We start from the raw sequence: 13,566 nt of genomic DNA, 5'->3' as shown, positions 1-13,566 counted from the left end.
CACACTAATTTTAACAAAAACTAGGTCAAAATATTATCACATACCTCACCAAAACCACCAAAGTACTCCCTTATTTTCTCTTCAGGTGTATCTGGAGAAAGGCCACCAACAAAAATTTTTTTAACAGGCTCTTTTGTTTTCATGGCTTTGGCCCTCTTAGGATCAATCACCTTCCCATTCAATTTATGTTCTTTCTGATCCATGACCTAAGGAAATTGAAATTTTTCATTTGAAAGATGTATATCTTAAGTTCAGAGGTTATTAACTTACTTAAAAATAATTATAGTTAAATATAGCTAATGCCAGGCATATGTTGACCAGCTCACAATTAAACTGTCAATTGTGGTGATGTGATATTAGCTAATATATACCAATGTTTAAACCTAAAGGTCAGTAAGAATGAGGAGTTAATCAATTACTAGACAACCACCATGCCTTTAACTATTTAGCAATATAAGCATGATTGCTACTTCTCTGTAGCCTAAAGACTAAAATGTAAAATGATTCAGTCAGAAGTTTCTTGCCTAGCAAATTTCAAAATCTGTATTTCTGTGAACTTAACACAGCATATCCTTCTAATTAGGCATCTTTAAGGTTTTTAAAATTAATTTTAATACAATAGAGCCTGACACACAGGAAGTTTTCAGTAAAAAATTCTTGAATCTGACTCTCTTCATAAAACATATTGGCAAGAGCTGTTATCTCTTCCTTCGTATGACTGCAAAAGGGGAAATCACAAATAATAGGCAGATTAATTGTATCAAACTATTCACATATTTTACATTATTAACTGATTAGAACACATGGCACACTACCTTATCTACACTCTCCGACTCTTTAAATAGCACAAAGCCAAAACCCCTTGATCGCCCTGTGATAGGATCTAACTTCAGAGTGCAGTCTACGACTTCACCAAATTTGGAGAAGTAGTCCTTCAGATCTTTCTTTGTAGTGTCCCAGCTAAGGCCTCCTATAAACATTTTCCTGTAAAGACAAAAAGCAATATTAAAATGCTAAAAAAATTTTTTAATTTTGCCTTAAGTATCCACATCAATAATACTTCCCCAAAACTGCACCAATTTACTGGGCAGTGTATTAAAATGTCACTCTTCCTACATAACCACATATCAAGAACACCCTATTACAGTTATGGAAAGTTTTGTTTGTCACTACTGTGCCTGCATAATTACAAAATAGGGAGCAAGCAGCAGATTAAGTCTTTTGACTTGCCAAAGAGAGAAATGTATCCCCAAAGTAAAAACAGTATACACTGTCTTTCTTAAATTACAAGTTAAATACTGGTAACAGCAAAACAGAATTTCACCTTGAAATTTCTCTTCCAAATCTTTATTAAACTTATAAAAAGGCTATGAGGTCCCCATTAATCACAGTAACTAGCGTGTCTATGCTGAAGCTCCTTTCTTAACTGTTCTCTCATTAACAAAACTCTTAGCACATAAAATGGGAAAGTCTCACAATTAAGTTGTAAACCAAGTTTTTCGATGTGCTAAGAATCCTTAATAAAGACAAAAGTAATCACGTAAGCAATTTAATGAACAAAAAAATTACCCACTGAAGCACAATCCACTAATTAACCTAGATGATTTATTTCCAGTAGAACCTCAGTTAACCAGCAATAAAATATTTAAACCTTTAAAACGCTAAAAGTGACAGGTGGTAAGTGGAAACCACCAAGACACTTTAAAACCAAAAATGCATCCCCCCCCCCAAATAATTTAAAGTGAAATCTTACTTTTATTACAGTAAAAGGCCATAAAGCTCAGACCTGGCAGCTCTGTGATCCCTTTTACATCTGCCCCCTTTACCCACTCCCACAAAAGAGCTAACATATACCTCCCTCCTACCCTTTAAAGAGACAGGACTAGAGATTGTTATTTTAAGGATAAACTGTCAGAATTTGTTATGTGAGGGCTAAAAATCAATTTCACCATCAGAATAAAATCATGCTTGGTCAATGACTTCTATCTTTGCAACTGCAGTGGGTCAGGGGGAGGGGTGGCGATGGGAGTGTGGTGCTAACTTCCAGCTCTGAAAAGAAATTAAAGCAGGAACATCTCCATCTTGTGGGCTTTTTAGGATATCGCCACTAAAGCCAATTCTTGCAACAAGAGAACAAAGTCTATCCCTAGAATAAGATCTTGCTTCTGCTTAACCTAAAGATGCCAGATTAACTGAGGTGTTACTGTTCTTATTATTTTTATCAGACTTGTTCTTACTTCTAATAAAGTTAACGCAAAAGAAGTCTTATTTTTAGGCATATAGTGTGCTTCCCGTTTAGGTTAGGTTTTCAACTTGTACCTGTATTCTAGAGCTGGGCTATTTATATGCTTTACATTCAGGACTTCTGCTAATAAAATTTCCATGCTTCAAGTAACTTTTATTAACTTTTTATATTTTATAATCAAATGAGCATAACAAAACACCCACAATATTGTACAGGTATTATTGTTTATTAATGTTTACTGCCAATTCCATGGGGAAAAAAAGTTGAGGTATTTTCTCAATTACATTTTCTTTCATATCCAGTGAAATAATATCCAGTCCAAGTTACTTAAATTGCCTTAAGCACCTTTATTTTTAACCTAACAATCCAGAGCACTTCCTTCATAGATGAAAGTACATTACCAACATTTACTCTTTCAAGGTGAAAGAGAACACTGCTATCTTTTTAAGGATGAGAAAGAAACGGACTTCAAGGTAATGACCTCTTGCTCAGATATTCATGGAAAGTTCTAGATAGAAACTTCAATTGAAATTTAACTATTAAATTACCACTTCTGTGATTATTACAGAAACTTTCCATCGATAATTTAACAGTTTGAAGAGAATAACAGAAGTCTTTTAAAAAAAAAACTAAAATTGAAAGGAAAGAAAATTCTGTGTCTGTTTGGTCTGTTCCTCAGAGACAGAACTAGTTTTGATTTTATTTAACCAAGGCAACATTTATAGAGTTGTGTCCTCAATTTAAAATTAACAAAAAATAATTACAAAGAAATCAATCAAGAATGAGGCACGTTCTTTAATTCACAAACCGCAAACTTTTTCTCAACATTGGGAGTCAGTTTTCTTAAATACTAGATAAGCATACTAATTCATCAACTGGCCCAGTAAGTGTTCTCTTACTGAAAGAAACTTTCCACGTTTAATATAGTCGAGTAAAGAAGTTGTTAAATGTGTCTACCTTAGAGTTAAAAAAGGTCACCGAAGAGGCTATCCTTCTTAATCAAATCTCATTTATCCAGAATATAAATGTCCTAGTCAACTATAATTTATACATCCGTAGAATGACTGTTTCTCAAAAAATTAGAGCAAAATATGTAGTAAAACTTCAGCTATCCAGCACCTTTAGAGAATGAGAAGCCAAATAGTCTACCTTCCTTCAAGCATTGCCTGCCTTCCTAATCTCTCTCCCCAATTGTTTTTAACCTTCAATTACTTGGAATGATTTTTTTTTCCTATGGCATATCACACACACTCTTCTGCCTTCCTAATCAAATAGAGTAATCATGATTTAACATTGAGTCAGTCACCACTAACACACTATGCTACTATAGCATGCCCGTAGGGTCTTCTGAACTTAAGAGAACTATTTATTAATACACTAAGTGCATCTTATTTCTTAGCTCTTTTAACAAGTTCTAGTTTTCATTTTTGCCAGATTAATCAGCAGCTGCTATTCTAAAATGCTTCCCCCCCTTTCATTTTTTAGGAAGTTAGCTGGCACTCAAACTTTTCAAATTTGGGGTAAAGTAAAAGTAAACAGCCTCTGAGCAAGAGCCTAACTAGCTCTTTTCTGAGACAAATTCATTACGTTTTGGCAGCCCCAAAGCACTCGTTTTCTTCTGCTCTAATAAGGGTGCTGCACAACTGATAACCTAACCAGACAGGTGGATATACTACAATGAACACATACTGTACCAAATTCATTCTATCTTTACTAAATCTAGCATATTGAATAAATTCACCCCATTTTTACTCAGTAGACACACCAAAATATACATGTGTAACAAATAAGAAAAAGTATTATCTTAATTCTGTATAAATGGGAACTTATTTTAGCCTCTCTAAAACACCAGCATTCTGACATGCTCTGCCTCAAATTATAGGATGGTATATATAAGATGGTATCAATTTAAACTTTCTATATTTTATATTACTGTATCTTGCTTAAAACACAATACCTAGTGTCTGTCCAGATTACCTTTGCTGCCTTGAACACAAAGACTGACTTCCAAGTTGCTTTCACCCCTGCAGAGATGTGCAAAACACTTTACAATGGAGGAGAGCTGGAACTTCAGAAAAATCCTGAGCAGCGCAAGTTAAAACTACAGCACAGGACTTGTTCAAGTAGCAGAAATGGGCCCCTAATACTGCAATACAAGCTTAAAATTTGATCATTACTTGTAAGTGAATCAATAATCCCAATTAAAGTGTAGGACTTTACCTACAGTATCAACGAAGTTTAATTTCTTAATCCTATCTGTAAAGTTATTTAGCACCCCAAAGGCAATATAGTATTCAACTTAAAACACCTACTCAACAATTGAAATATTCTTGCCTTATAGATACTGACATTATACCATACTATAATATTAAATGACAGGCACAAAGTTATACAACTCAGTGCAGATAACTCTCCAAATGAGAATTTAGGTTGCTTTGTGGGACATTCTCCTCGAGAGGAAATACATTTAGAGGCAGTAAGCCAAACTGCTTGGGGTTTAAATCCTTCCTCCAGAACTAAGAGCTTACCTCTATCTGCAGTGAGGATTTAAATGGCACAGAACATGGTCTAACACATCCCAAGTGCTCAATAGAAATAAATTACTATTTAGTAGGGACAGAGCACAATCTAAATAAAGCAGTTTTTTCACTTAATGGCTTAAATTTTTTTTAATCTGCATGAGCTATATGAAGTTTCCAACATTAAAGGGAAACGGCCAGGATGAGTTTTATATAAATGGATCCTAAGATTAGTTTTAATGCTGAAGACTTAACCCAGAAATTTTAAATATACCATGTAAAAACTACAGACTGGAAATTAGGTTTTCTAAGCTCTTAAATAAAATGTAGTTCCAAAATCACACTGATGACTTGTCTGTACTCTACATAAATGCCAGTAACTTCAGTAAGGAATAATTTCAAAATATAAACAGCAATATATATGGAGCAGTGCTGGCTGGTGGAAATACTGTTTTTTCCCATCTAAGAACTTTACTCTCAATACTACTGAGGTCTCTAGGTTTAACACTCTACTCAACAGTAAGTATTTTTTATATAAAGACACTTGGCCCTACTACCCTACTCAAGGTAAATGATAAACACATCATTACACTTTTTCCCAATTTTGGAAAGGGAAAAAAAGGATTCTGTAACTTTTAAACACTTCCTAACAACTCATGGCCTTCCATATGTGGTTTCATAACAAATTCTGACAGTTTAAAAACTACAACAGCATGTCGATCTGATATACATTTCAAGTACACAACATAACTGGCCAATCACTGTCACCTTTTCGAGTAATGTTACTCAAGCATACCACTAATCCTTATTTAAATAAAACTTCTGGTATTTTACCCTTAAAATTATTCCTTTACAATCCTAAAATGACATTAAGTATAGTGAAATCTCAACAACAGATAAGAAATGAGTATTTATTTTCCTTATAAAATATAGATTTAGTTTAAAATTAAATCAGTAGTTAACCTAAAATGGGGAGGGGGTTACTTTTTTGCAACTAGGTAGTATTACATGGTATCATTTTAGAATCTGTATAAAAAATACTCTTGGAAACAGTTTGACAAACTCTTAACAAGTCAATAAAAAAGATTAATTCCTCTAGGTAATGTATTAGATCTCATTTCTTCATACTTTGAATGAACTTAAATGACTAAAAATGTGAGTTGAAACATAATAGCTAATAAACATGATGGTTTTTGAATAAACTTTAAATGTTTAACCCAAAATCTCCCCTTTTCTTCATTTCATTCCCAGGCAGGAATGACATCTTGTATTTTTACTTTTAAAATAAACTCTCAATCAGCTTTATAAGGTAAACTCTCCTCTACCTAGAGGTTAAGGAATGGGATTTCCTTAACCTAGAGGTTAAGGTTCTGGTTAACTGAGATTACTACACATTCACAATTCTATGAAGTTTTTTTTTTATTAGAAACCGATTTAAATATCAACCCTAAACTCAGAAAATGCTTTTTACCTTTCTTGGTGGAATTTCAGAATCTTGCAATGCTTTAAAATCACATTACTTTTTAATAATATAAGGGGAAAATTATGTAAGATTCATTTCATGACATTATTGGTTAATTTTTGAGTGTATTAACTGATAGTTTTTTATCTATCTTTCTCACAAGACTTGGGGTAGGGAAACTAGAGTTGAGTTTCCTGGCTGTTTGGACTTTATGGTAGTTTCAAGTCTAGATAAGCAGGAGCTTACAGAATAGGACCCAATACTTAAAAACTACCACCTTGATTATTGGCCAAACACTGCTAGCAATAATACGTGTCTCCCCACTCCACCCCCAAACAGTCTTAAACGTCTAGCTCCAATGTACAATATGTAATACTCCAAAAACTAAAACATGCTTACCTTTACTCCACAGGAGTAAACCACTGGCAGTATCAACTATTAAGGCACAGGATAAATACACACAAGCTATGAAAGCAGGCTATGTAGTCAATCTTCCTGTGGTGAGCATTGTTTCCAACACACAAATCAGCAAACCAAGTAACGAACATGTTATATTACCTGAGACCACACTGTTGGAAGTGAAGTAACAGAAACAGATCCCACGCTTCCAGCATCCAGTTCAGTGCCCTATCTACTAAAACGTTGAAGCAGAACTAAAGTTGTTTCACTCCATTTGTGAATCTGCACACACTCAAGGTGCACAGGTTTAATCGAAATAGGGAAAAAGTTATTATTCTATTACTTTTTAAATGCTTTCAAGCTAAAACTAATCATTCTCCATGTTGGCCATGAATCACACACAATAGCAGATTCAAAACCTTCTTATATTAAGTGCACCCTTACAGATGACAACACCCAAGCAATGTTTAAAAAAAAAATACAAAATATACACTTAATTTATAGAAGGGGCCACAAGTATATTTATCTCAAAAAGCAGCACTCAAAAACTTCAATGATATTCTCCAATTCCAAACCCAAAAGGTCAAGTGATTTTTAGTATCCTTCATGATAAATAAGAATTTGAAATGAAAAGAATTTAGTACTCCTTCCTTAGGTGTTAATCATCTCAAATCTGGGGGCATTCACTACTACAATTAACCCAGGAAACTTGTCAAAGATTCCCAAGAATGCCAAAATTCAGACCCATGTACTCAGGGTCTCAACTTTACAGTAAATCCAACTTAGGAATCAAAGGCCCGTAAATTTGGCGTTAAGACTGCTTTATCTAAAAGTAACTGCTCTTCTACAAAGCAAACAATGTTCAAGATGCCCCAGAAGCACTAGGGTATAGATTATAATCTCAAATATTTAAAACAACAAAGTGTTAGGTAAACCCATTTCTTAAAAATTAAGACAGGAGACAACCTACAGCACAATTAATTCACAAAATCCTCAAACAGGAAGAACCACACTTGTAAAATTGCAAGCTACTACAATATTACAGTTCCCCAATAATCATGAGAAAGTAAAAACTCTGTCTCCAGGTAGCTTGCTATACATGGGATGCATATTTTGCCAGACACTAATTTTAAAGTACCTACACACTGAAAGGATCATAGCCCTATAGAGGACATAATGAGTTCACACCAAAATGGGCAATCTCAGTGCAATTGCTTTTAAGTAAAAACTAGGGATGATAAAGTTGGAAAAATTATAATGAGGTGAACTCAGGAAAGCATTTACTATGGAAGTGAATAATTACTCTAAAGGTCCATAGTAAACTGTGGAAACACTTTACTCCACTAGAGGTATAACAAGCATGTCCTCCTCAAAATAGCTGTTTATTCTTGTATTAAAAAAAAACACTTAAGTCTGCAACAAATTGATTTTTTAAATAGTTTTAGGATGAAATTATAATTCACTTCAGTCTCAAGTTAGAATTGTAAAAAGATTCGCACACAGAAATGTGTTTAAGAAATTAAATTTAGATTTTATATCTAGTAACCGGTCTTACCCTCACCACTATTATGAAACTTCTGCCCAATTTCCCTCAAACTGGGAGACAGAGAACAGATAGGGTGGCAAGTGCAGACATCAAAAAGATTAAGTCTTGAGGGCTTTTTGTTCAGAAAGAAAAACAAGAATACGTGTAAAGGATGAGGCTGACAGGAGAGTAATTTTTAAAAAATATTTATTTATTTATTTGGCTGCGCCGGGTCTTAGCTGCGGCACGCAGGAAATTTGTTGTGGCACGCGGGGGTACGTTATTTTAAAAGTCAAATATTAAACTTTAGAAATGAAAATATTTGTTAAACGTAAACTCAAAGTAAACCTCATGATCTAAAATGTTCATTAACCATAAATATTTAATTGTCCATTTGTCCTAAGAGTTCAAGAAACTTGCAAAGTTATAGTATTAACTAACAGACCACATATAATTTCTGCAAGCGTCAAAGCAACAACCTTTAAACGTAAGTTTACGAGCCTTTCAAATTACTGAAAATAATTGCTTACATATTTGAAATATGTAATGGAGTAATAAAGTCAAGTACAGTTATAATTTCTTATTTAGTTTGCCACTATTACCTAGCAGTGAAATTGAACTATCACAGGACCAAATAGAATAATTTCCATCATAAAACTTTTATTCTGGGGACTTCCCTGGCAGTCCGGTGGTTAAGATTCCACGCTCCCAATACAGGGGGCACGGGTTCAATCCCTGGTCTCGGGGAAGATCCCCAGTGGCGCGGCCAAAAAAAAAAAAAACAAACAACTTTTATTCTGTATGTCACACTTTATCTCCAATATAAAACTGGACAGATTTCAGTTAAAGAAAATAATAAGCTCCTGTAAAATGTAAATACTGTCCCAACTGGGCTCTTAAGAATGTTGTTTGTACAGATGTTAAGTCAACTATCTGCAAGTTACTGGCCCTCTAAACTCCAGTGGTGGTAGATACAAACTCCTGGAAAACTCAAACATGATCCTTAAGGCAGAAATACTGACATTTAGGGGAAGAGGAGGGATAAAAAGAACAATACTCAATCTACCAGCCTTTCAAAAAGTCATGCAATTGTGAATACACGTCAGTCAATCAACCAACTGTAATTAACATTCCAACCAAATCACACTGAAAATCTAAAAATCTGATTTAAGCTGTAGTGGAAAGCCACATCAGCACGCCTTTAATAGTACATGTGCAATTCTTATTAAAGTTCTATTTACAAATATGGTTGGTGATTTTTAAAAAATGTCATTTTTGCATATACATAACTACTTTAAAAATTGTTTTACTACTGACATTTCCAGAATATTTCAGTATAACATGCAATACATTTTAAACACACAACACTTTATTGTAGCAGATAACCTTCACGTATAACATTAAACTTAGAATTACACGAAAAATTTTTTTGTCTTAAAACAAATCAAATTTAAAATTACTCTTTCTTGCCCAAATATAAAAATATCATTACTAATTATATTAAGCTTTAATTGGCCAAACCACAATTACATGCATTACCACAGACCAAAAACCATGTAATGGCATCAATTTTGCCCAAAGATCACACATGATGCCTAAAAAGGTTTTATATCCCAGGTACAAAATATCCTACTGTACTAAAGTCTAGAATTTCCTGGGAATCAATGGGCAACTAACCAATACACAGCCTCCACATGTTATGACTATTGAAACCTTTATATTACAGAAATAAAATTTAAAAGTTTTACCATTCTTCCCGCTGTGCCGTCGCTGCTTCAGAGTGTCGTGGGGAGGAGTTTGAATGGCTAGGGAATTAACAACCGGTACAGCAACCAATCAAAATTCTAGTTTTAGTTTTTGACATTGTTAGGGTTAAAAACTTTAATTCATTTACACTTCGGTTCAACAGTAGATAACTACAAAGGCAGCTGCTTTGTGACTTGAAAAATCAACAGAAAGCCCGCCCCAAACAGTAAGTTACACAATCATTTGGGTGCCTCTGTCCAAAGAACAGAATTCAGAAAGAAACCAAAATGTTAAAAGGCTTAAGTTTCCGAATATTTAACATATCCCTTTCTTAAACTAAGCTATAGATAATTCCAGATAAATTAAGAAAAGCTCGTTTCCCATCCCACCTCCACTCTCCCAAAGCCAGCACAATCAGCAAAACAGCCCGACAAGAGTCTGCCTAGGCTGAGAATATTAAATCCTATATTCCAAAGGGCTTATCTCTCCCCCCTCCAAAGCTTGTGCTTTCTCCTAATAAAGAGAATGTTTTCCAATATTGAGTTAAAGCGACACTTTATTGCTTTTACCTTCCAGCCAACACCTTTCTCCTTGTTACAGCGAAAAAATTACACACACACACACCCCAATTACAAAAAGTAAAGGAAGCATTAACCCAACATCAGCGATCAGTAACGGGAATAAGAAAACCCAACCAAGAACCCCTGATTTAGTCCCTCCTGCTAACTCCTATATTCTGTTCCCGGCTCCCAAACGCTGCGTTCTAAAAAATTTTATGCAGCTTTAAATAACATATACAACGTATTCCAATCGGAGGAAACAAGTTACTACTTAAAAACCTGCAAAAAGAATAAAAGCCATAGCACATTACAGAATTTGTTCATTTTATGAGAGAAGGCTGGTGGGCCTCCTGTAACTTAACTGGGTGAGAGCGGGAAGGAGAAATCAAGAGAGACCAAAAAAAGGATTCTGGGCACGGCGTGGGTTGTAAAAAATGAAAATTGCACAGAAAAAGTAAGGTAAGAGTACACTATCTGTACGAACAGTTGAGGAACCGAATAGCTGAGGGCGCGAAAAAGGTGCGCGGTTAGAATAACTCTGCGGGGTGGGGGAAGGGCGGTCAGCAAGTCGGAGGTAGAACAGCTCCAGTCAAGTGCAGGCTCCGCCGACACGGAACTTGAGGAAAGCCCTTGGAGCAAAACCAACGTACCAACAGGCGATTCGGGGAATTTCACCAGGCCCAGTTGGTTCCGTAGGCTAGAAAGTGGGGAATATGCAAGCAAGCCGTTGTGCGATGGTGTACAGTAGAAAAACGAAAAGGCTGAGGCGAAACTTACTCAAAATACTGAAAAACATTCGGCCTGAAGCCAAGACGGGAGGAGCAGAGCTGGACAACCTACACGTTCCCCGAAGCATGTGCTTACAAAGAATGGCATCGTCTAGGGATGCTGCAGTGAGAAGCACCAAATAAACCTTAGTTATCCAGGCATAAAGGATTTTTGTGTCTGACTGCGTTTTTATGCCCAGGACTTTAGGAAACTGGGGAGAGAGAAGACAGCGGGAAAAGAAAAAAGGTACCCCTCGACAGGCGGGAAAAAATCCTGGCGGCTAAGTCGGTGGGAGGAGACCCAAGGCGAGGGAGGGAAGAAGGGCGGGCCGGGGAGCAGCATGGTGACGGCTAAAGGTGGAAACGTGTGTGATGGGGGAGGGGGCGATTAGCAGGCAGGGGAAGAAGGAAATGAAACCCCGGGGGAGCCCGGCGCAGAGAAGGGGATAACAGTGCAAAGAGGCTGCACGGGAGCCTGGAGCACGGGGGGAGAGCGGGAACGAGGCCTAATGGCGGGGGAGAAGGAGGGGGAGGGGGGATAGTTGGGCCTGACTATCCCGGGCCGCCCCTTACTCACCCTTCATCCTCCTCGTTCTTACTGGCATCGATCTTCGCCCCCTCCGACTCGGCGCTGCCTCCTTCGGTGCCTCCGGCCGCGGTTCCGCCCCCGGTCCCGGCTCCGCTTCCCGCCGCCGCCGCTGCCCCCTGCGCCGCCGCCACCATGGCTCCCTCCTGTTCGCCCGCCGAGCCGCCTACCGCCGCTGTTGCTGCCGCCGCCGCCCCGTCCCCGCCAAACTGCTCCTCCGACATAGTGCTACTGCCTCCGCCGCCGCCGAGACTACACCCGCCGCTACCGCGAACCTAAACTAGCAGCAAAGTAATCCCCGCCGCTGCCGCGCGCCCGCTCTACCGCGCGAAGCACACAACAAGACAGAGAAGGCGCGCGTGGCTGCAAAGGCTCCTGCGCCTCTCCCCGGCCTGCCCCCCTTGCCTCCCACTCTCGCGCGGCGCGCACTCCCACTCTCGTCCGCCGCACTAAAAAAGAATAAGAAGCAACGGCAGCCGCTCTCGCCTCCTCCTCGCTTTAATGGCGCCGCCGCGGACCACCTAAAATGGCCGACGGAAGAACGGCGCGTCCCGGTCACGTGGCGCGCGAGCGCGCCCTTTGCACCTCCCCCGCCCCCCTCTACCGCTAGTTTTTTTCCCCTTCCTCCTCGGTCCCGCCCTCTCGCTCCCTTTTATACCTTCCTCGCACGCGCTGCGCCGCACAGCGTGGGGCCTTTAAAGGGAACCGGAAATGGCGTTCTATAAGACGGCCGCGCGGAGACCATCGAGAACAAGGAGCGCTGTTTCGAAGGCGCGGCTAGAAGGGCCCCTCCGTCCGCCGCAGCTTTTCCGAGGGTTCCTGGTCGGCTCACCCCAATCCCCACCCCCACCCCCAGCAGCGGGCGGGAGCAGCGGCGTTGGGCAGGGGTGTGGTAGCACCTCCCGGAAGGCAGCCGTGCCTTGTGCGCCTGCGGATTTGGAGTGGGGGAGGGGAGGCGCACAGCCGGCTGCTCCCCGCGTGTTAGCGGTGCCAGCCCGAGGAGGGAGGCTACGCTGAGGTGTCGGCCTTGTCCCACAGACTCCGGGGAACGCCTGGCTCGCGGTAGCCTGAGCGAGGCGCCGCGGCTGGCCGTGCGCGTGCACGGACTGCGGCAGCTCCTCCGGCCGCCGTAGTCGCCCGCGACCGGATGACATTGAGGTTTCCCCGGCTGCAGCTGCCGCGTTTCCCAGACCCTGGCGGGCAGGCTGAGGCTGTTGATGATTAGGGCTGCTTTACTTTTAAGAGTTGCTTTCCAAGTAACACTTCTGCTTGCCTGCATTTCTCCTGAAATTTTTCCAGAAGAAGCAGGTAACTTGCGTATTTTAAGGAACAGGGATTGTTTTGCATTGCTTGCTGTATTTGAGGATCCTGAAACCTACCACGATTCTTTGAAAATACTAGGAGTTAGGAAGGCTGTTAGATCAACCAAGAGTTCACTTAAGTTCATGTTTTTTAGCTCTTGTACCGTGAATCTTCTTTACAGGGTTTCTTAGTTTGTTGTGTTGTGGGTTAGGGGAGTTTTCTGTTGTTAAACACCGCTAGGGGTTTTGTGCAGGGTAGCAGTCAAGTTCTTTAATAGACCTACTAGAAATCCCAGGCGCCTTGGCTGGAAACTGGATTATTCGGGCTTTGGGATTTGCTGCTTCCTGCAATTACATCTTGAAGAAAATCAAGTTTTTAGGTACTTCTTTAGTCAACAAATGATTATTTGCCTGTTCAGCGTGTGCCCAGGCACTGGGGAAACGAAGACTAGTGTG

General features: G+C 39.2%; 1 protein-coding gene across 4 annotated transcripts in view; it reads right to left on the bottom strand.

The window, feature by feature from the left end:
* HNRNPD (heterogeneous nuclear ribonucleoprotein D) overlaps window positions 1-12,352 on the bottom strand; it is a 23,395-nt gene extending 11,043 nt beyond the window's left edge. For 2 of the 4 annotated variants that reach the window (XM_082653216.1, XM_082653218.1), the window contains exons 1-3: window positions 11,801-12,352; window positions 816-984; window positions 45-206 (exon numbers count right to left, since the gene is read on the bottom strand). In XM_082653216.1, the coding sequence (XP_082509342.1) occupies window positions 45-206; window positions 816-984; window positions 11,801-12,033 (564 nt within the window). In that variant the 5' untranslated portion in view covers window positions 12,034-12,352. Of the gene's footprint in view, window positions 1-44; window positions 207-815; window positions 985-9,898; window positions 9,956-11,800 lie in introns of all 4 variants that reach the window. The other 2 variants (XM_082653215.1, XM_082653217.1) reach the window with 2 other exon arrangements.
* Window positions 12,353-13,566: the final 1,214 nt, after the last annotated feature.

Source organism: Grampus griseus (assembly GCF_964374135.1).
Source record: "Grampus griseus genome assembly, chromosome: 4".
NCBI lineage: Eukaryota > Metazoa > Chordata > Mammalia > Artiodactyla > Delphinidae > Grampus > Grampus griseus.
Note: the sequence above shows the minus strand (reverse complement) of the source record. Positions and strands in the feature narration are given on the sequence as shown.